General features: G+C 41.2%; 1 protein-coding gene across 1 annotated transcript in view; it reads right to left on the bottom strand.

Moving 5' to 3' along the window:
- Positions 1-22,805, bottom strand: part of SLC6A5 (solute carrier family 6 member 5) — an 80,968-nt gene that overhangs the window by 14,014 nt on the left and 44,149 nt on the right. The window contains exons 10-13 of the mRNA XM_033150859.1: positions 15,866-15,990; positions 14,100-14,212; positions 12,037-12,168; positions 11,332-11,431 (exon numbers count right to left, since the gene is read on the bottom strand). Coding sequence (XP_033006750.1) covers positions 11,332-11,431; positions 12,037-12,168; positions 14,100-14,212; positions 15,866-15,990 — 470 coding nt within the window. The remainder of the gene's footprint in view (positions 1-11,331; positions 11,432-12,036; positions 12,169-14,099; positions 14,213-15,865; positions 15,991-22,805) is intronic.

Raw genomic sequence — 22,805 nt, 5'->3', positions numbered from 1 at the left:
GTCATTTCCAAATTTCCAGTAGGAGATCAAAATTCCACCTTGGGAACAAGACATTATGACCAATCTAAATATCTAAATGTGTCATTCCCCATCTTTGCTTCCTAGAACTCTTTGTTTTCCTTCTCAGCATGGGAAAGGGTACAAGTGCACAAGAAAGTGAAGGCCAAAGGTAGGAGGTGAAGAAATCAATCTCCTTCCATCCATGGAGTTGGAAGGATGACAAAGATTGGAGTTTGTGTAGGAGCAATTATGTGACTGGCTTACAAACACCACTACACAATATGAGTGTTGGTTAATTGCATATAAACAATAGACATAGGAACAGGGAGTATTTGTGAGGAATGACTTTTGGTAGACAGGATCCATCTTGTCTATACTGAACTGCCTTGGCAAGCTATGGTTCATAATTTAAACTAAATAAAAGTATAAAATACAGATATAAGAGCAGAAATGAGCAACAGCACAATTTTACTTCCTGAGGCTATTCTTGCAGAAAGAAACTAACTGAGCGTTCATTGTGTCCTTAAGGAAGAATAAAAATAAAGATAGTTTTGATTATTCTGGCAAGGGTGGAGAGAGAAGTGGATGAAAGCAATTTAGTTTAAAACTGATTCTTTTTTCCCACTGGCATATTTCTTTGTGCATTGCCTTGCATTTCACAATAAAGTAAATGAGGATTATGCATGCGATTTATGACATGCAGTGTGAAGCCCTAATAGCGCCTTACTAATCATTCACTCTTAATCTGAGAAAATGGCAAATTAATGTTTTCTGTGTATGCATGTGGAATGCTTGCCAGTTTGGGGTAGGATTACAATACAGAACTAATGAAACAATCCTCAGAAAAGGCCCCCCCCCCTTTTCTAATTTAAAAACCGAAGAGCTCAGTGAACAGAACATGTAACAAGAACTAAATACCAAAAGACAAGTGCAGTAACAACCTGCTTATTGTTATTATTTTAAAAATAGTAAATACAGAGATATGTTACTCAAGTGGTAAACTAGTGATTGAGTTAAGAGACATAACACATCAAGCTGAAAGCATATTTGGAGAGAAAAAGAGAAATGGTACTGCAAGTTTTGCTAGCACCTCTGAAGGCTGTAATCTTAACTGCATTTTCCTGGGAGGGAACCCCACTGAATCCAGTAGAAGCTACTTCTGAGTAGACATGGTTAAGAATGCACTGTTAAGGATGCTTTTACCAGTTGCTCTAAGAATGCCTTTTAACCTGGAATGTATCACTTTTAAAAGTTGTTTATGCACTATTAAAAAGAGAAGAGAAGCGAGCTGGTGAAAAACTGAATTCTTTTCAAATAAGCAATGTGGGAGATTTAAAACAACAACAAAACATCCTTTGTGACCTGTACAAGAACCCTTAGCCAATCCCCCCACAAGTAAATTCAGAAGAAATGCATTAGTACCATACTACATTATGGTGTTTTTGTTTTGATTTATATTCCACCTTGCTTCAGTTGTGGAATCCAAGGTGGCATAATCGTGGTTTCCAGGAGGTCTCCTGTCGAGGCATAGACCAGACTCAGGCCTGCTTAGCTTCAGCAAGGTTGTAGTCTCATGTGCCTTCAAGACCATACCCTGGCTAAGTAAACATGCTAAGTTACATTTTTAAGTTAAATGTGTAATTTGATGTTGTATGGTTCTTACTTGGAAGTTTTAAATCACAGTCACCAGTAGGGAGTGGATGTGTCTGATCAGAACTGGGACCACAATAACCCTTTCTCCCATGTCAAAATTCTAATAGAAATCATCTCGCTCTCTCACTCTCTACCCCAAAGTTGCTATTTGGCTTGGTCCAAAGCACTGATCACCCATGGCAGCTTTTTTAAGTTTAGAAGAAGAAGAATAACTATGAAATGCCAGTTACAGGTAGGTAGCCATGTTGGTCTGCCATAGTCAAAACAAAATAAAATAAAAAATTCCTTCCAGTAGCACCTTAGAGACCAACTAAGTTTGTTCTTGGTATGAGCTTTCGTGTGCATGCACACTCCAATCTGTGTATTAAACATAAAGCGTAGCTTGGCTACACATTTACTTATTTATGTAAGCATTTCTATACTGCGGTATCATACAATATCAGGGCAGTTTACAATGTTAAAGCATAAAACTCTACTTTTTTAAAAAACACACACATAAAAATAATAATTAAGGTGACTGGATAATCAAGGTAACAATTAAAAAGCTTCAAAGCCCTGGTGGAATAAAAATGACTTCAAGAGATGGCTGAAAGTCAAAAATGAGGCTGCCTGTCAAATCTCTGCTAGAAGAGAGTGGGACTGGTGACACTAAATGCCTGACTTCTAGATGAGGTCAGCTGGGCTTCTATAACACAGGGGACAACTAACAGCTCTCCTATGGATGATCAGGGGAATACATTTACTCATGTCTAAATTGATATCATGGCTTTACTATTTTAAGGTTTATACTTTGAAGTAGAGATATGCCACAAAACAGAGGCAGCTTGTTTCAAGCAGGACACCAGTTATATAGGGGCTGTGTGTGTGTGTGTGTGTGTGTGTGTGAAAGAGAGAGAGAGAGAGAGAGAGAGAGAGAGAGAGAGAGAGAGAGCTTGCGCAAGACGTAGCTTATTTTGTACCACTAAAAAACCTGGGTGTGCTCAAGGGTAGAATTAGCATCCAGACATATCAACTTCCATAGGCAGCATGGAACTGAGAAACTCTAGTTCAGCTAAATAGCATTCTGTTTGCCATTGAGAAAAGACCTATTTGTATGGAAGAAGAAAGCAGGATAGGGCATACATCCCACCCATCTTAATTTACTGCTACTGCGATCAGTCTGAGCATCACCTAATATTGTGACTGACTGTCACACAGGCAGGAGCCAGGTGATAGATTTCGCTGAGAACTGACAGACATTTGAAATAATGATCGCTGCTGTTCACGGGGTGTAAACACATCCCAGTTTCACCTCCGGTTAAGCAGGTGGTGCAGGTTTCTGTATGGTCTCAACAGCCTTTCTGGTGGTTAAATGTGGCTGAGATGTAAAGGCAAGCAACATAAACATGAAGTATATATTTATTTACAAAGAAAGGGGCTACTTGGGGATCTCAGCAGAAGAGAAATAAACAAGGAACAGACTTCTGGTTAGCAGTCCAAGATTGCCAGGTATTTTATCACAACTCACAACTTTTAGAGCTATTGTTATGTCCTAAACTTGTATCACTGACAATAAAGCAGTAGGCATGCCAACTTTCCTTCAAAAATTTCAAGCCCTTTTAGATACTTAGAAAAGGTAACTTCCATAGATCCTAAAGGCTTGGGAATAAATACTGAATAGAAATCCAAATACATTTGCTTAGTTCATGGTTTTAACTCAGTCTCAAAGTTTAGAGCATGGGCTTAAATGGGTATGAGAAAAATATGAAGGCATAGGTTTTCTTTCTGTAAATATTAAGTGTTTCACAGTAACAACAGTCAATGTGGAGAGATTAAGAGTAAGCAACAAATGTAAGGATTGACATTTCACTCCCGCCACTCAGTGGTCAAGACATGAATAGCACAGAAGTGTTTCTTAGCAGTTTCATATTACAGATACAGAATAGGAATTGTAAGCAGTTTTAAGATGTTTTAGAAGGGCTTTCTTCCCCCTACAGATATGCTGTTTTATCTGCTTAGAGGCATGTAAACACATTACACTAAGAGAGCAACACTTGCTTAAAAGCATCACTTTTTAAAGGGTGGAAGAACACCTGGCTGTTTTACAAAGCAACAAGTGTACACTTTTACACACACAAACACTTGTACATATGTCAAGACAGCTTGTACCTGTGTTAAGTGTAACTTGTGGACAGACCTCACAATACAATATTGTTCTACAAAATTGGAGAGGCCCAACAGCACGTGCTGTTGCATCATATCCTATGTATGATCCTCCCAGAATTATTAGTGGGAAAGAGGCTGCTGAACTAAATAAACTTTTAGTCTGATGCTCTAGAATAGAGATGGGGAACTTAATGCCCTCCAGGTGTTGCTAGACGACAGCTCCCACCATCTGCAACCATGGGCCATGCTGGCTGGGGCTGATGGGAGTTGGAACCCATCATCATCTGGAAGGCCACAGGTTCCCCATCACTGCTCTAGGTTTCTTATGTTCCCAGACATTAAAGGGCAGCAAAAGTATTTAGTTTATTACAATATTTTTACCACCATGGGGGATACACTACCTGTCTCTGTTGCCTCAGGCCCCCAAAAATGTCTTGGACTGTTATTCAAAAGCCTATGATGTAAATAACCTGAAGTGCTGTGAATTTAGTCCAAAGTTGTCAGGGGATGGAGAATTCAGGTACGCTTGTTAATAATAATTAGTCATCTTAAGATTGCAAGGTATTAGGGTTAATGCAGCTATGGCAATGGCACTTGGAAAAGGCTAGCACAGAAGGCATTGCAAGTCAAAGGCTGGCAGGTGACTTGCAGACCAGTGTGATAGCACAGCAGGTCAGCCAATGGCATCAACACACAGAGGAATATGTTTAAAGATGGTTTGACCTTCAAATTCAAATTTACACAAATCCTTATATATGGCAAAGTACAGTGGTGCCCCGCAAGACAAATGCCTCGCTAGACGAAAAACTCGCTAGACGAAGGCATTCGTCTAGCGGGAGGCTGCCCCGCAAGACGAAAATGTCTATGGGGCTGCCTCACAAGACAAATTTTTTTTCGTTTTTTTTTTTCGTCTAGCAAAAACTGTGGTTTACATTGCCGCTTCGCTAGATGAAAAACCCGCTAGACGAAAATACTCGCAGAACGAATTATTTTCGTCTAGCGGGGCACCACTGTATGGCAATTGCTCGTAAAACTAAAATTAGGCTAAGTTTTCCTAATATAGGTACAGTTACGATAGAATTCATATGTGAAGACCAGTGACTGAAGTGCTACAAGAAGTGTCTTATTCTACCTCACAGACATATACATACATGCACATGCGCACCCCTGAATGTACTTGCAAAGCTATCGGCAGATCCATTGAGGTGGAGGAGGAAGGGCAGTGAGGAAGATAATCTAACACCCGCACGAACTGTTGAATGCCACTTTGTACATGTTTTCCCATCATAGTTATTAATCTCATACTGGAAAACATAACATCAGCACAGACTCTGAAAGGACATACTGAGAGCTAGAAAAGAACAGAACTGTCTGATCCTATCACTAGGAGACCAAATGTTGTAAAGTAATAATTTGTAAGCACTTTACCCATTAAATGTGCCAAGTTGTAATCATGTGTATGTGAGGGAAAGTAAGGGGTTTGACATACAGTCAAGATTCAGAGGCAGTTCTGGTTCAAGGCATTTTGCAGCCTAAGTGGGGGCCAAATGGCCCAGGGTCAATACAAGTGCTGCTGCACCGTTCAGACACCAATGTAGCTTTCATCCATTTCCCCTCCACCCAGCCATACCGCCTTAAGCAGACTTCTCTTCTAGGAAAAAAAATGTGCTTTTATTCTAGAAAAAAGGTGCTAGTACTGCATACCCTTGAGTACCCCCAGAAAGAAGCACTGGCTGTTATCCTGCAGTAATTCCTTTCTACACAAGGAGTGTCAATATATTCCGGGGATTTTGTATTATGGTACCATCAGTGACCACTGTGCTGGGTTGAGTTGAATAGACAAAAATAGAGAGATTCCTACCCTCAAGGCACTGTCAATGGAGAACAGTGATGTTGCTGATGGATATGAAGAGTGATTAAGTGGGAAAGGGATTCGAAGGAAGGATTAATGCTTCAGTTCTAAACACGTTGAGTATGTCATGACGAGAAGATATGGAAGCAGACTTATCAGATGGATTGGGTATACAGGATTGGACAGAGGGACAGTTCTGGGGCAGAGAGCTATAATTAGGTGTCATCGTTATACTGGTGGTTGTAAAATCCCTGACATTTGCTGTGATGACTCAAAGCAGTGTACAGGGGGCACAGTGAAGACCAAGAGCAAACCCCTGAAGTAGCCCGACAGAGTGGGGTGAAGCAGAGGAGCATCCCACAAGCGGCATCATTGAATAAGCAAACTGACAGGAAGAGAACAGAACTGTGAAAACCTAAAGGAAGGATGATAGCTCAGTGGTAGAGCACATGTTGTTGCATGCAAAAAGTCCATAGTCAGTCCCTAGCATCTAGGAAAAACCCTCTCATCCAAGGCTCAGGAGAACCACTGTAGACAATGCTGAGCTATTTACTTCTATGTTCCTAAGGTATGAAAGTAGTCAGGGTGAAGGTCAGCTGTATAGAAGGCAGCAGAAAGATCAAGTGGGACAAGGTTAAAATATAGACTTTTGAATCTGATAGCAAGAAAACCACCTGTAATGTTGGCTGGACAGTTTAAGTGGAGGACAATGAGAGAGATGAAGAGTAGGGTTTGGAAAAGGAAAGCAAAGACAGAAAGAGTGAAGAGCAAGAGTGAGACAAAGGGAAGAAGCAAGACTGGTCAGTTTTTTTCCAAGGTAAGGATGGGTCAATATTTTTTAGAGAAAGGAAGGATGCACTACTAACTCTCTCAGGTTATTTAGGGTCATTCTCAGCTCTCTTATGCTCAACAGAGCTGTGAAATCCACCAACTCATCCATGAATCTTGCTTGATAATCTGTCTCAGGATGAAAGAGAGAAGAGTCAGGAACTCCTGATCTTTTGAAACTTTCAGTTTCCAATTTACCAGTTAAACATGTAAGCAAACCAGCCTAGCTGACTCTCAACAATCCCAGAGCTGGAGGAAATGGCTAGCAAAGGGAGACTGCCAGGAATGCTCTGCTAGAGGCAGGAATAGCACCCAGTTTGTATTCTCTCTAAGTGCAAGTTTCTTATAGCTTGTAAGGATGCTGTTTTATGAGAATTCTTTCCACTTCCAGCTAGGTTTGTAATGTGTTTCTATTACAATAAAATAGCACAAAGGGGCAATACAAATCTTATAAGCGGGTCTTAAAGTTGAAACGCCTCGCAATATATCCAGTGAGTATTCAATTCATTTACAGTAAGTCAAACTGGAAGATGTAAAGAGAGATGCCTGACACTTTAATGCTTCCTTCTTGAGACATACAGAAGTACGCAATCACCCATTTCATAAACAACATCTGGTGCAGCGATTGGGATACTGCAGTTGCTGTTGTTAAAAGGTACAGGCAAAGAGAGAGAGAAGAACCCCACTCCATCAAGAAATCTACAGACTACACAATCCTGTTATGGATATTCCCCACTTCTGACTCAGAGATCTGTCAGCAGCTTATTTTGTTCCAAATCCTTTTATTGGATGAGGACACATATGGCTTCCGTTGGTTTCCATGGAAACAGGCTGTGAGCATCAATTGGTTTCCAAACATGACTTGGTTCCTTTACCAATATGAATAGTTGATTGTGAGAAACTGACAATTTCTTAGAACAGACTTCCCCAAACTGATGCTCTCCAGATGTACTAGGCTACAGTTCCTATCATGGAGGATAAGGCTATCCATGGCTACTTGCCACAAGGGCTATGTTCCACCTCCACTGTCAGAGGCAGTATGCTTCTGAGTGCCAGATGCTGGGAATCTCAAGTGGGGACAGTGTGGCTGCACTCAGGTCCTGTTTTCAGGTTTCCCACAGGCAAGTGGTTAGCTACTGCAAGTAAAGGAAGCTGGACTAGATAGGCCATTGGCCTGATCCTCTTCTTACACTGATATGCCTGCTCATTGGCCATGCTGGCTGGGGCTGTAGACCAACAACATCTGAAGAGACCAGGTTGGAAAAAGCTGTCAGAAATGGTGAAACCATATCTGTCATACATGGTGCAGCCTCAGTTATCCAGATCTCTCATTTCCTCTTACGAGACCCAGTGCCTGGATTCTGGCAGTGAGACTCAAAGGCTTACTCTCCCTGTGCATATATCATCTTGCTAAAGGAAGGATTGTTGCCCTGCTATCTCTTACTCTTCAGCACCACTGCTGTGGGTGGCCAGCTACAAACCTAGTAGGGTTCATTTAATGAAAAGCATCAAAAGTACTATAAACAATGGCTTGGGCTATTCAATCACAACAATTTATCACTCAGGCATTGGCTGAGCTGCTCTCAGACTGCCTCTCCCTGCTTGTCACAGTTCAGTTACTAGCTTGCCTTTGGGAATCATTTTACATTCCCAGCAATTTCCTAGATTGCCTGTAATCCAGACCACACTGCCTGTGTAAGCCCAGGACTTTCTCACTGCTGGCTTTGGAATGGAAAATAACCCAAAGCACTCACAGATCACCATCTGCCATAATTGACATCAAATTATTCAGAGTTATGAAAACTCTTTTAGGCTGCAAAGAGCTAAAAAAAGGGGGGTGTCACCAAAACGGAAAGACAAGCAACGAAATGGTGAATGGGACTTCATGGGTGTGTGAAATGATGCACACTGAGACAAAAGATCCCAAATGAACAGGTAATGACTAGCCAGAAAAGTGCTCTTGCAGTTGTCAGTAAAAACAAACGTAGTGTACAGTATCAGTGAAAATGGCAAATTCTATGCTGCAAATCCTTAAGAAAGGGAGTAAAAATAAAAGGGCCTGCAGAAACAATGGATCGATCAATGGCTACAAGCTGTAAAGGTTATATAAAGGCAAAGGTAAAGGGACCCCTGACCATTAGGTCCAGTCATGGACGACTCTGGGGTTGCAGTGCTCATCTCGCTTTACTGGCCGAGGGAGCCGGCGAACAGCTTTCGGGTCATGTGGCCAGCATGACTAAGCCACTTCTGGTGAACCAGAGCAGCACACGGAAATTCCTACCAGAGCAGTACCTATTTATCTACTTGCACTTTGACGTGCTTTCAAACTGCTAGGTTGGCAGGAGCAGGGACTGAGCGACGGGAGCTCACCCCGTCACGGGGATTTGAACCAACGACCTTCTGATTGACAAGCCCTAGGCTCTGTGGTTTAACCCACAGCACCACCCAAGAGCCTTTCAAATCAGAAGCAGTATGCCAATGAATATCAGTCACTGGGAAGCAATGGAGTATTGCCTTCAAGCTCTGCTCGCAGACTTCCAAAATATATTGGGTTGGCTACTGTGGGAAGCAGGACACTGGGATAGCTACCCTTGGTCTGATCCAACATACCTATTATTACAATAGTGGGAACTTCATGAATTTGCAGGACTCTGCCCTTCTCTAGAAATCCATCTGGGTTCAAATAGGTACATGAAAATACACATTAATTCTAATGGAGGCAGCAGATCCACATACACAAAAGTATTCAGTTGCAGATCTGTTAGTGTGACTAAATGAACAGAGGTGCCATTGCAGGCCTAGAACAGATTAGGGTATTAGTGCAAGCATGTTTTATGAAGAGGAGTGGGGAAAGTGACAGCAGGACCCATTTGGGAATCCAAGAGTCATAGCTCTTGTTCTCCACATCCGTAACATAGAAATGTACAAAGAGACAATTCATAGGTTATTTCTCCCCTGGCCATCCTGCTCATTTCTCATGCTGAATAAAGCAGCTGTCATTAGCCTAGAGTTTATGGGAACTGAGCATGAGATCCTCTCTGATATACACAATGAGTCAGTGAGAAAGGAATCACAGGCAGCACGGATGGTCTTGGGGACATCTGGTGGCATAATGTGAAAGAAGCTGAAAAAGAATTATTCAAAAGCAGCCACTTCCTTACCTGTAAGGCTCTTGGTTACCACTTAGTTCTATGCAGAGAGTTGTGCTACTTTTTAATGGATTTGGTGGTTCACCTACCAAAACCTCAACTGTCAAATCTCTGATCAGCTTATCAAGATAGTTGACTTTTGTTTAAACCCCACCATGCCAAGATGATAGTAAATATCCTTTATATCTCCGTCAACACTTTTCACACTCCACTTCTAAAATCATGAGCTTTTATTCTTCCTATTTTCTTAAAATTTCAGTAACTGGTGTATCTCTAGAAAAGACTTTGTGGAGGTGAAAATTAAATGAATAAGCTTGACTGACTGACAGGTGTTTTTTCCAGTTAGTCAGAAAATCTGTGCCTACAATCTACCAAACATATCACACACTCAGAAACTCTAGTTTCCCTACAAGATCTGTCACAAAATATTACTTAATTGCACAAAGGAATGTCTTAACTGCAATATCAGTATATATTGTGGAAGAAACCAGATACCCTTAAAAAGACTGGGGTGATAGCTGAGTACTGTATTCTTAGCATCCTTGCAAGGTTCATGAATGAAAATATAAAATAACTTCTTTCATGTATTCTCTAATCTTCCAACAATGTGAGATAAGACATGTACCTTTTCAGAAAAGGAAGAGCAGGGCTAAGGGCAGTGCTTAATTTCTAACATTAAATATGGTAGGCAACGTCATGCCTGGACAGCCATCAACTATGAAAATACTAATCTCAGATATGAACAAACTGGTTGTGGACATGTCATATTTCACATGTACAATCATAAAGGACTGGAGGTGTGCAAGCAAGACTCAGACACATGAAGGGACTACAATTCCCAGATTATATATGAATAGCATTCTTGGTGCCTATGGTGGAATGATTCCTAAGGTAGTTGATTTGAAGATTGCAGCCTTCAGAACTTGGATTCTTCAGAGTCTTCTGACAACATAAACCTGGATATTTTACTGTTAAAAAGTCATACCTCATGCCACTCTCTGAAATCTAGAGACAGAAATTTCCATACACCCAAGACATATTATTTTCTTGCAATTCACAGTGTATTGCCAGATAACTGGTGGGGAGAAGGTGTGTGCTACTGATAAGCTATTATTACAGGTCATTGTCCTAATTAAGTTATTCAAATTGCTTAAAGCAGGCATTCAGACAAAAGCAGTGGGTGCTATCTACTAAGAACAAATTCTTTATATTTCTTGTGCCTTTCCATACAAACACACATTGCATTTGTATTGCTTACAAACATTATATGACTTACTAATTGTATTTATGCAAACTAGAAGTGCATGAGTGTACTATCATTATTAAGCCATTATTAGAACCTGAACCTTGGCTGCTGTGAACCTATATTCTTATTTGTTTACCATACAAATTGATCTGGCTGGTATGCTTCACCATTACTTTTATATATCCTATATTGCTATTAACTGAACATCCACTTTCATTTTAACAAAGTGCTATCTATAACAAATGACTTGCTTATCTAAGCAGTCCAGCTGTAGCAATATAAAAAAGATTAAAGTTTTCTTACTCTGAGTAAAATTCCAGAGAAATGTTTGATTTTCAAACCATCAAATGATAAAAGTCTTTTGTTTCTAAAAGTGGGACTAGTTGTGTGCAACTCAACACATTTTCACATGTACTTATCACTGTGTGATCTAGATATATAGCACATTGTTTTCTTACCATAAATGTATGAAATGCCAACAAGTTCAAAAATGGCTATAATAACAAGAGAGTAGGATGCTGCATAGGTGTCCACAAGCTGCAACATGTACATTCCACCCTAAAAGTAAACAGGTAATTACTAACAGAAATGCCAAAAGATATTAGGAGATACTGTAGGGGAACTCAACTAACGAAATATTTCAGACAAGAAAATGTTTAGATTACTGCTGCTTGTCATCATGTAGCCCACCCACTCAGGAAACACCCTCTGAGTTCCATGAACTAAGAAATTCCATTATATTTCAGTTCCATGCTGGAATCTTAGCCCACATGCAAGACCATTTTATGCATTCTGTCTCACACATTGGCAGGTGATACTTGGTCCAATTCCTCCTTCCCACCTGATGATACATACTGGAGTGCATTGCATCACAGAACAGATCTGTTCTCAATTAAGATTACTTTTTTAAAAAACAAAGTGGCCTGTGGTGTAACATGATAATAAGATATTGCAAGAATGCAGATATTACCTTAATGCCAAATCATATTTTGTAATCTTGTTAAATCCCACATGTCACACATAAAATTTCACTTTGATCCATGCATTTTATTTGAAAACCTAATAATCCCATGGAATTCTTCTTACCAATTGTAGGAACTGACCTTGTTGCAATAGGAGAAAACACGGGATGTAATGTGTACATATTATGGCAACACTTTTACCTGAGTGATCATAGGAAAGCCCATGATGAAAAAGGCAACACAGCATCCAAGAGTAAACAGAGGCTTGTGAGTACGTAAGTACTTTGGGAACTCATCTGAAACTGATGTCACAATCGTCTCAATAGTGGCAAACTAAGGAATATCAAAAAAGAACAAGTCAATAGTAATCATACACACAAAACCACATTTTTTTAATATGGCATGTGTAATATTGCTGCTAAAACCAGTCTATGAAACAGAAACTGGTATGTAAGCTCTTTGAAGACCATCTAATTGGCTCTTCTACTCAGCAGAACATAGACCCCTACACCAAACTATTCCTGTAAGATTGCACACAATAATCTGCATTAACTGTGGGTTAAATAGCAAGCATGAATAAGAAGGTGCAGATGGGATAATGAATCTGGCTGTTAACCAGAAGGTTGGTGGTTCAAGCCTACCCAGGGACAGCTGTGGGCAAGATTCCTGCATTGCAGGGTGTTGAACTAGATGACCTGTGGGGTCCCTTCCAACTCTACAATTCTATAATTCTATGCCAGCCTACACAATCTAAATTATCTTTAAAACATACAAAACACACCACCTACTCAGATAGCTCCAAGTGAAGGGCTGATCAGTTCAAATGATCCACTGGAGCAGTTTTACACATACATTTGCAGCATTGGAGATGCAAAACAGTGAAGCAACACGCATTCCACATAATGTTTCTGGCCCTCTTGCACCATATGCCTCAAAATGGCAATATTTGATGATTGAATTGATCTCCAACGGAGACACCAGACATCTTGAAGTATGCTGAAAAAGGTACCTACTTCCAGGACCTACCCTGCCTTTCCAAATACACCCCAAGCAGTCTTGTTTCCAAACATCATCACTTCCTCCAGCTTCATCACCAACCCACAACTCTACAAAATTGGTCTTCCTTGACCCCTGGTGGCTCTGCCAACTTGAAGCATCAGCCTCCTGCTAGGACAATAGTTTACTTCATGCCAGTCGGCTTACCTGACCCTGCTTTGCCTGACAAAGCCAAGTTTGAGCCAACTGCCCTCTAGCCAACAGGTTCCCAAACACTGTGCTTCCTTCCCTTCTCCTTCCATTTTGCACACCCCTCTTATTCCCCTCTTTGAAGCAGATGTTCTTCCCTGCTCAACAGCCTACACCTTCTCAATATGACTGGTACTGTTGAGAGACACCAGTAAGGAGGAGTAACACCAATTAAGTTTTCTAGGCTGTAAACCACGATCCTTACTTTCAAGTAAGCACCACAGAGAACACTTTTGAGCAGAGGTGCATGAGACCAACCTTCTAAGGCTGCAGTCCTATGCATGTTTATCATTAATATTGGTGAGGCTTACTTCTGAGTAAATGTGCATGGAATCAGCTGCATGACACCTCACTCTCCCTCCCTTGAAACAGAAGTCTTATTTCCTCCTCAGCAGCCTAGACACTCTCAATATGAGTGGTATCATTGAGAGACACCAAGCAAGGATGGGTAAAACCAATACAGCATCTAGCATAGCACACTACCATTGCTACAACACGGGGGAAATAATTAAGACCCCCAGCAATTTTCAGGTGGTCCATGGGATGAAGGGGGTTTGGGAACCACTGTCTAGCCCCTTCCATGAACTGAAAACCTCCACTTTGATTTTGGCCCAGGTTTGGTCACATGTGTGGGTCACTCTCTCAACAGCCTGATTAACGCCTTTCTGTTTCTTCTTCCATCTCAAAGGCAACTTGAAGGTGGTAATTAACTTCTGTATGGTTCCTGCTGTGGCATATTTTCACTGAGGTCAATTCTAGTACTGGGGTTTAACCTCAAAATCAGCTGTGGCTCTAATGCTACATACACTTACCTGGGACTAAGTCCCACTGAAATCAGTGGGATTTACTTCTGAGCAGACATGCATATGATTGTACTGCCTGTATGTTTATTTTGCCTGAAAACCTTGGGTATGTGCTAGGCTCCTGCTTGTAACCAGTTATGTTAAAAATTAATCAAAGATGCACTCTTCGGTCCTGTAACAGTCAATAGCAAGGTAGGTGAAAGAAGGCAAGTTTACCATGGTGTCCAAGCCAAGTGTTAGAAGCATCAAGAAGAAAATTATAGCCCAGAAAGGTGAAAGAGGAAGCCTGGTTAAAGCTTCAGGATATACTACAAAGGCAATCCCAGGACCTAGAACACAAAACACTAATATTTATCTGTTGATCAATAATAAAACAAATTATTATGAAAGACATCCACTGGCCCTCATTAATCCTACTGGTTTTAATTGCGGCACAAACACAATTCCTTTTTTCAGTGAAAAGCCTTCTTCACTGTCACTTCATGTTTTATTAAAAATAGACAGATTCCCCTTCCCCATCAGTTTTTTTTTTTTTTTTTGCAATACATTGTAATGCAATAGGGCTGGTATGATTCAGCAGCAAGAGAGTTAATTTAAATAGGTACTTCACAAAATGTTTGGGAACTATGACAAGCATTAAAAGAATTGTTGGTTGAAGATTATTTTTATTTCTGTGATGTGATGCAAGCAACTCTCTTTAAAACCTGCTGCTAACTGCCAGCTTTTCTGGGCAAGAAGGCTTAGGGGACCTTATATATTCATAAGCATGCTCTTTCATCTCTTGATTAAAGATTTCTTCTTGACTACTATAGATAAGGCGGCTGTTTGCACTAGCTTCTTACATGTGGAAAGTAAATTAAGGAATCAAAATAATGAGTTTCTAAAATTCATCATGCCCTCTGGGAAAATTTAATTGCAGAAAATGAAATTTCAGATCCCCCTTGATTTGTACTCCCTAAATTAATGTCAGGCAAGAGTTATGGCCACTAAGATTTGGGCACACATGAGAACAACTGCTGAGTTTCAGAAGTGGAACTCCCTTCCAGATGAGGTCAGACAGGTCCCCTCCCTGTACTTACTGAATCCTTTTTATTCCAGCAGACTTTAATTAGGATTCAATTAAAGTTATAAAGGATTTCATAACTTTAACGCATTTTTAGTCTTATTGTATTGGGTCTTTTCTACACCGCTTAGAGATAACTGTGATTAAGAAGTATACAAATTGTTTAAGTAAATACAAGGCAGTCTTGTTGGGCTCTGGTTTCCATCATTCTCCGCCAACATGGCCAATGATCAGGGGTGGTAGGAGTGCCAATGCGACATCTGGAGGGCTACAAGTTCCCCAGCCCTGTTTTAAGGGGAGTGTAACCCCATCCTTAACAAGCTGGTACTCTATCCCTGGACAGGTAAGCCTTTGACTAATAGCACCTCGTCTGGATTTAGGTTTAGTTTCCTTACCCTCATCTAGCTCATCACTGGCTACAGAGCCCAGTTCAGAACATCTATGGCTAGATAGGAAACCTCTGGCCTGTGGGTTAGATGTGGCCCTTGGTTGAATTTCTATATGGCCCTTCAGGGCATGTCCTCCTTGGCCCACACCCGCAATTTACATCTGAAAATAACCTCATGTTGAGAGTTCTTTTCTCTTATGCAAATTGTATGCCCAATACAGAATGGGATCACAGAGGGGAGCAAATTATTAAAACCATCCTACCTCCTAGGCCAGGGTCATGATCCAGACTGGAGACCTCCCATATACAATTTGCATTGCAGAAACATCTCCTAGTTACTCCAATAGGAGTTATTTTCCACAATATACAAACAGGGGCACAGTAAACCCAATCCAGACTGGGAACCTGTGGTAGTGCCTCCACCCCAATATTCTGAATAATGTACATTTGCAGGCTGACGTGCAAACCAGGAAAAAAAACCACCATTACCCCCATGCTATACCATTCATAAATGGAAACAAACTTTCATACCTTGGTCGGCAACATCTTCAATGTCTACTTTGAGCTCATTTGCCATAAAACCAATAACAGAGAAGATGACAAAGCCTGCAAATATACTTGTGGCACTGTTGGTACAAGTTACTATCAAGGTGTCCCTGAAGAAATGAAAAGATGAAAGAAAATACACACAGTAGAAGTGACAGTGTATAGTAGATACATAGATAATAATTTATCCTTTGTGGAACACCAACTCTTAATAGACACAATACCAAAAAAAAAATACATATTTTAAGTAAAACAGCAACATCCAACAGTTTACTACTGATAAAAAGCCATTCTGCTAATATGAAAATAAAAACTTACAAAGTGGTTAGCGGCAATAATTAACTGATTCCACCATAAAAATATGAGATTTCAAAAACTATGGGAAATGATAACTGTGATCCCACCACACTCTAAAATACCTATTGATTGAACAAATTGAGTTGCTCACCCTCTCACACATACTGTACATATTCTTAGGATGGCAAACTTCACATCATCTTTTTGAAGGAGAGAGATACAGGGTGATTCATAATGAAGCATACAGTTTCCAGATGCTGTAAGACAGTAACAGGCGATGGCACGGACCACAACTGCGAACTATGAGGTACCATAGATGTACTCATAAAGATTGTGTTCTGCTACTGAGGAAAATGATGTAGGCAATAGCATGCATGTCACGTACTAGCCGGGCAAAATGGCTGTGTCTGCAGTGGAGAAGGCATTTTGTGTTCTTGAATTGAGCAAAATGGAATCTGTAACTGTTGTGTGACGGCATTATCTCTAAGCAGAAAATGTATCTACAATTGGCATGAAAAATTTGAAACTTTTTTCTGTGGGGGTATGTAAAGGACAAGGTACTCACCCCTTCCCTTCCTGTTGATTTAGCGGAGCTGAAACAGCGTATCACAGCCACTATCACTGCACTTAAATTCAGATATCTTAACTTGTGTTTGAGCAGAAATTGATTACCAGTTCAATGTGTGTCATGTGACAAGGGATCATAGCTGTCAACCCTCCCTGCTGTTTCCCAATGCTGTAATAAGGGAATTTCCTGCAAAAAGGGGGGGGGGAGGTTGACAGCTATGCAACATAGAACATCTGTGACTGTTTCTGAAAAAACTTTAAACATTCTCCTACAATTCTGTTACAGGTAACATAAGATAGATTACATTCTTCTTTTTTTATACTGCGTTGAAACTGTATTCTTCATTATGAATCACCCTGTATAATTACCATAACAGACCAAGATCATATTTCAGCATTTGGGCACATATGCCTAAATGTGTGGCTTATATGTGGGTGGAACAGTGTGGTGTAATAACTATTTTTGAATGTTTGAAGCCCAGGTTTGAAGGCGTAGTTGAACTATCAACCTCCCTGATAGCTTTGATGAAGTCACTGTCTCTTTCATAAGCTAGATTCAAAAACAGAGTGTTCCTCTGTGCAGGAAGAGTGAAAGACAAATGAGGTAATAAAAAGTTGGAAGAAATGTGGCATGTTTATACAATTTGTGCACTGTTTTAGGAATGGGGAAAATCAGTGTTTTTTTTTCTTTTAAAAATGTTTAGGGATACTCTCTTTTTCCTACTCATATTGAAATACTGCCCCTCAGTGAGGTCAAACTTAGATTCACAAAATGTTTAGGGGTATGCGTATCCCTGTGTTCCCCCAGAAAAAGCACTGGAGAAAATATATCTGGATATATATTTTTTACATTAGAACAAGACAGTGAGCTATCCTGAAATAACCACTAAGCTACCAAAGTTATACTGTTATGTACTCAGTGGTCTTGTTGCCTGAGCTTGAGTCTGAACTAAGGATTCTGAGCCCCTGTGTTCTGATTCAATACATGATATCCAATCACAGAACACTTCAGGATTTGGGCCTCTGCCATTGGCCCTTAAACTCTGAGTTATGATTCGCAGCTTGGAAGTTTAGACAGCCAATCACGTTGGGAGTGGGAGTGGCCCAGGCCTTCAGAAATGTATATAAGCAGTTGCTTTGTCCCAGTTTGTTTAGTTCTGTTAGTTCAATAAAGGTTCTTGCTGTTATCACTGTGCCTTGCCTTGTGGGAACCCACCTACGCTTCATATACCCTAGAGAAAATTGCTGCTTTTAAGTCCTTGGCCCTTCTTTTAAGGCTAACACTCTTGCTGTTATCTGAAGAAGTGTGCGTGCACACAAAAGCTCATACCAATAACAAACTTAGTTTGTATCTAGGGTGCTACTGGAAGGGAAAAAATTTACCGGTACTCTTGCTGTTTATGAGAGATTGACACTTACAAAAACGTTTACTTACACTGACTAATGAGCAAAGTCAGTGTTCTAGTGCCCCTTACAAAATTTAGGGTAGTAGATTTCCTCTCTTCCCTTTCACTTTTGCAATGAATATTTCCAGGGAACTTTGGGCCAATTTATATTGCAGCCATGTGTTCAATAGCCTCATCAGTGTTGATACAGAGAGGGCTGGAGGAATTGCTCCATGGATGCTTGCAGCAACCAGAGCTGAAAGGCGCTACAGGCACTTGTAAGCTTTGGATATGGGAAGGCTCGTTTTCAGGCAGATATATGCATACTTCAATAAATTCATAGCTCAAAAAATATAAATAGAGTGATTTCTTCCAAAATAATATCAAAGAGTTTTCAGTTTCAATGTCATTTGTTTATCAGATGATGAAAAGAAATCTAGAAACCTGCCATAAAAGCACCCTGCAGTTCCTGTAGACCTCTAAGGAAGACTTCCCTTAAGTAATCATTTTTTTCCCTTCTTGCTGAGACTTGATAATGCTAACTATAGAAACAGATTGCTGTGTTCTAACTTTGTTCTAAAGGAAACTCCCCCCACCCCCGGCTCTGGATCAGCATCAGACGGAAATACGGCTCACTAAGAAAGCTTATCACTCTCACAGAATTTTAAGCTGGGGTATGCGCTGTAACAGATTGTAACAAATCCAAGATAATTTTTCAGTCTGCACTGAAATGCACTGAAGGGGGAAATGTTTAAAATAAAATTTAGCTGTACTGAGGTAAATTATGACATAAAAGCCACTCTACAGCTCTCCATCTCCTTTTACTTCAAGATGTTTACTTCACAAACAGGGATAATTGGGGTTGGAGGCTTTCTTTTCCACTAATGTCTCTATTTCTGGGGGCCGTAATGTGGCACCTTTGGACACAATTGCAGCCACAGAGTCTTACCAGGTTGCCCATCAAGCTATTTAACCCCCCTCTGGACCAATTATAAATTATAATGGCCACACAGACAGTCCAAGTTTCCCTTCACTCTCTCCCATGTTGTCTATGGAGGCCCTGCTACCATTTTGATTAGTTAGCACACTTGGAAAAGAGGTGAGAAAACAGCTCACTGCTGGTGGCATCCAATTACAACTGCTGACTCTCCCTTTCTCTGCAGGTAGCATCCAATTAGAAGAGAGAGAACGGTTCTAATAGGATGCTACCTGCAGGGGGGCTTTTTGACTCTAAGGAAGAAGGTGGGGTTTTTTCCTATAGCTGAGTGCAAAAAGGAAACATAGGTGCTGAGAGAAAAACTACAGAGCACCAGGGGTTGGGGAGAGGGGGGGAAAGGTGTCCATGTGCGTATAGGTGATCAGGATACATGGAGTAAAACATATGGGGGAATGGTAAAGTGAGAAAGAGAGAGAGAGAGAGAGAGAGAGAGAGAGAGAGAGAGAGAGAAAGAAAGAAAGAAAGAAATATTGACTTCTCTGAAATTGGTGGTTTGCTTCCCATAAAAAGTGTGTTAGAGAGTAGGAAACTGTGGGTCAAAAGGGACAAATCGTGTCCTCCCTCAAAGAGGGCACGTGTTGTGGTACGACCTGGGAACCAAACCCTTGTGTTGTGGGTGGGTTCGATTGGATAGCCACCCTATTGGTAGGTCCCTCAATGCTGGGTGTAATCAGACCAATGGGACGCTAGCCAAATGGCTCAAGGGACCTACATAAGCCCATGCGCGTGTTCCTGAGCTTCCTCTTTGGGCCAGTGCATCGGAATACCCACCCATCTCTTCCTATATTTAGGGCTTGCGCTTGACCTTGCTACGCCTTCGTGTGTCGTCTGTCATTGGGACAGGAGCACGGCAGGAATTTTCCCCACTTGGCTGAAGGGCTGTTGCCACTTGGGTTTCGCCTGTAAGGTTGCGGATAGGCTCTGATTCAGGTGATAGGGATGGGGAAACGCTCTCGCCATCCCTAAGCAAAGGGTATTCCATTAAAGGAATCCAGGGACTCAATGGTTTGGTCAACCCTGCAAGGGGTTGTGCCCATGCCTGAGTCCAGGGGGACATCTGTGTGGTGGACTAGCCTGACCAACAGCTTTCCGCTGTTCCAGGTGTTCACCCTAGGATGACCTATGCTGGTGCCCTGGGTCAGCGCTACCTGCAACGGTGCAGGGAGCTAGTCGAACCAGAGCCTATGCAACCACTCACTTGCTGTAATCAATAAAGTTGTGGCCTAAATTCTGCCAAAAACCAAACCAAAATTATGAGTCTTGTCTGAGTTTATTTAAGGGGGAGGTTAAAGGTCTTGTCAGGGAACTGTCCCCAGCTCAGCGCAGGGTGGTGGAAGGGCTCTCAGGATGCTACAGAGAGCCTCGGTCCCATCTGACCAGTAGTGCCTCCTTGTCCAGCAGAGGGAGCAGCAAGGTCTCCAGTGGGGAGGGGTAGGCAGCTCAGGAGCTGGAGAGCCGAGGCTCTGGGGATGTTGGAGAGACCCTGCACTCCTCTCGCTCAGCGGGTGAGGAGGGAAACACACTATTTCCGTCGCCCCAAGTACGCAGAGGAGTGAAACAAAAAGAGGGGAGGCGGATACCGAAACTCATATGTTGGGGTCAGAACCGGAAGGGGCCACTCCCGGATTCTGCAGACGGTTGAGACAGACATGAACTTTTAAGCTCTGCACTGTACATAGTATACACAATAAAACTACCAAGGAAACGGCTAGAGATTTGCCTGGTTTCTCATGAGCAACCATCCAAGGACCTTACAGGTCTAAACACGCAATTTTGCTGCACAACCTGGCTCTTACACACAGATCAGCTGCTATGACATCAAGGTCCATCCTTAGACATCAGAATGACTTATCTGGCATGGGTTCTAGTAAGTGTAAGAAGCAAGAAGTGTGTGCAAATGTCTAGTTAAATAAAACATAGGCTCAGGATCAAAATATATGCACTATGGTTCTCCTACACCTGAATGTCCCAGGCATATTGTGGACTGACACTCTTCACTCAGTGTGTGTGTGTGTGTGTGTGTGTGTGTGTGTGTGTGTGTAGAAATGAGAGCATTCAGTATAGATAAAGTGGTCTGCTTAGACTAGAGAGACTTGAGGTGCCTCAGACGAGTCATTGTCTCTCTGCCCAACCTCCCCCACAGGCTTGTTATAAAATGAAATAGGATAACCCCCATATATGTACCCTTGAGCTTCACACCATTGAGACTTAAAGTAGTTGATGCTTAAATTAATCTACATTGAAATCTGCAGCCTGGAATATATCATTGTCTGCATGCTAGTCTTGCATTAAGAGCAGTGGCAAAAACAGTCACAAGAGAAGCTAAAATGTCATTTGGGGGCTGTAATCCTAAATTCACTTACTGATAAGTAAATGAACTCAATTGGGCTTCCTCTGGTGTTGATATGCATAGGAGTGCACAGCTGTATCATGAGTGGAAATAGCAGAGCCTCAAATTTAGAAGGCTCAAAGATTTAGATTTTGCTGCCAATAAAACTCTGATTATTTCATCAACATGCAAGCAGCAGCCAAGATACCATTGATCATGACTCCCTAAAAAACAGAAAAGAAAAAGGTTCTAACAGTCATTAGAAAGCAAATCTAATGAGACTTCAAGAACTCTTAAGTACAGCATTAATTACTTACTCCCTAGGGAAGCTCATACAGCCAGTTCCATTGCAGTTTTCAAGAAAATCATAGCATTTTGGAGTGGGTGGGTTTTAAAGTGCTGTGTTGGCTGCTGGTCAAAATTGTTTTTTAATACTGTTATTCTGCCTTTGCTACGGCTGTGTTATTTTTCTATTTCATTTAAAGATGATGGTTGTTTAAAGTATCTTACTTATGAAGATTAATTTGATGTCTGAGACCTTCTTTGGGGCATAGGGAAGAACCACAAAGAAAACATAATTTACAATTCCCTTGACAGAAAAATGCTGACTGACAGTGAGACCCAAAAAGAAACCACGTTATCAAATGATAGGGAGACAGTCATTCCATGAAATCCAGGTTGTCATAAAAGTGATTCTGAAAGAGCAGACTAATTATAGTGATTCCTTCTAACAGCTATGAAGCTAGAATCTGCATACACAAAAGTAAATGTCACTTTAAAAGTAAATGCTTCACAAGAAAGGACAGAGAGGTAGCTGGTTAGGAAGTGAAATCGTAAGCTTTTGCAGAGAGATCACTACTCTTCTCTTTAAAATCCTCTGTAAAAGATGACAGAACTAGGGCATGTGTTAAAGAAGAGTGCAAGAAAATCAGATGGTGCAGGCTGGCCCGTAGGCTAAAAAAGCACACAAAAGGGGCCTGCCTGTCAGTTCTGCTTGAACATGCACGTACTGTATATTAATTCTTTAACCATTTTGATGGTAAAAGCAGCATAGCACCAAGAGTTGTGCCTCCCTTATGAATTATTGGGAAGCACATAATGTGCAGAATATACCTGTAGACATCCAGGCCCAATTGGTCACTTGGATAATAAGCCACTCTCCCCTACATCCTTGTGCTTTCCCCACCCTGATCCAGACCCTCCAGAGCAGCTTGAGAGGTGGCACAGGGAGCTCAGAGAATCTGCAAAAACTGCCTCCCTTCTTTTCTTGATGAGGTCAGGGAAATGGGAAACCAGAATGCACTGCCATGTGAATGCAGCCTATGTTTCTTGAACTACAAGTCCCAACAT

This window comes from Lacerta agilis, chromosome 1, assembly GCF_009819535.1.
Source record: "Lacerta agilis isolate rLacAgi1 chromosome 1, rLacAgi1.pri, whole genome shotgun sequence".
Taxonomy (NCBI): domain Eukaryota; kingdom Metazoa; phylum Chordata; class Lepidosauria; order Squamata; family Lacertidae; genus Lacerta; species Lacerta agilis.
Note: the sequence above shows the minus strand (reverse complement) of the source record. Positions and strands in the feature narration are given on the sequence as shown.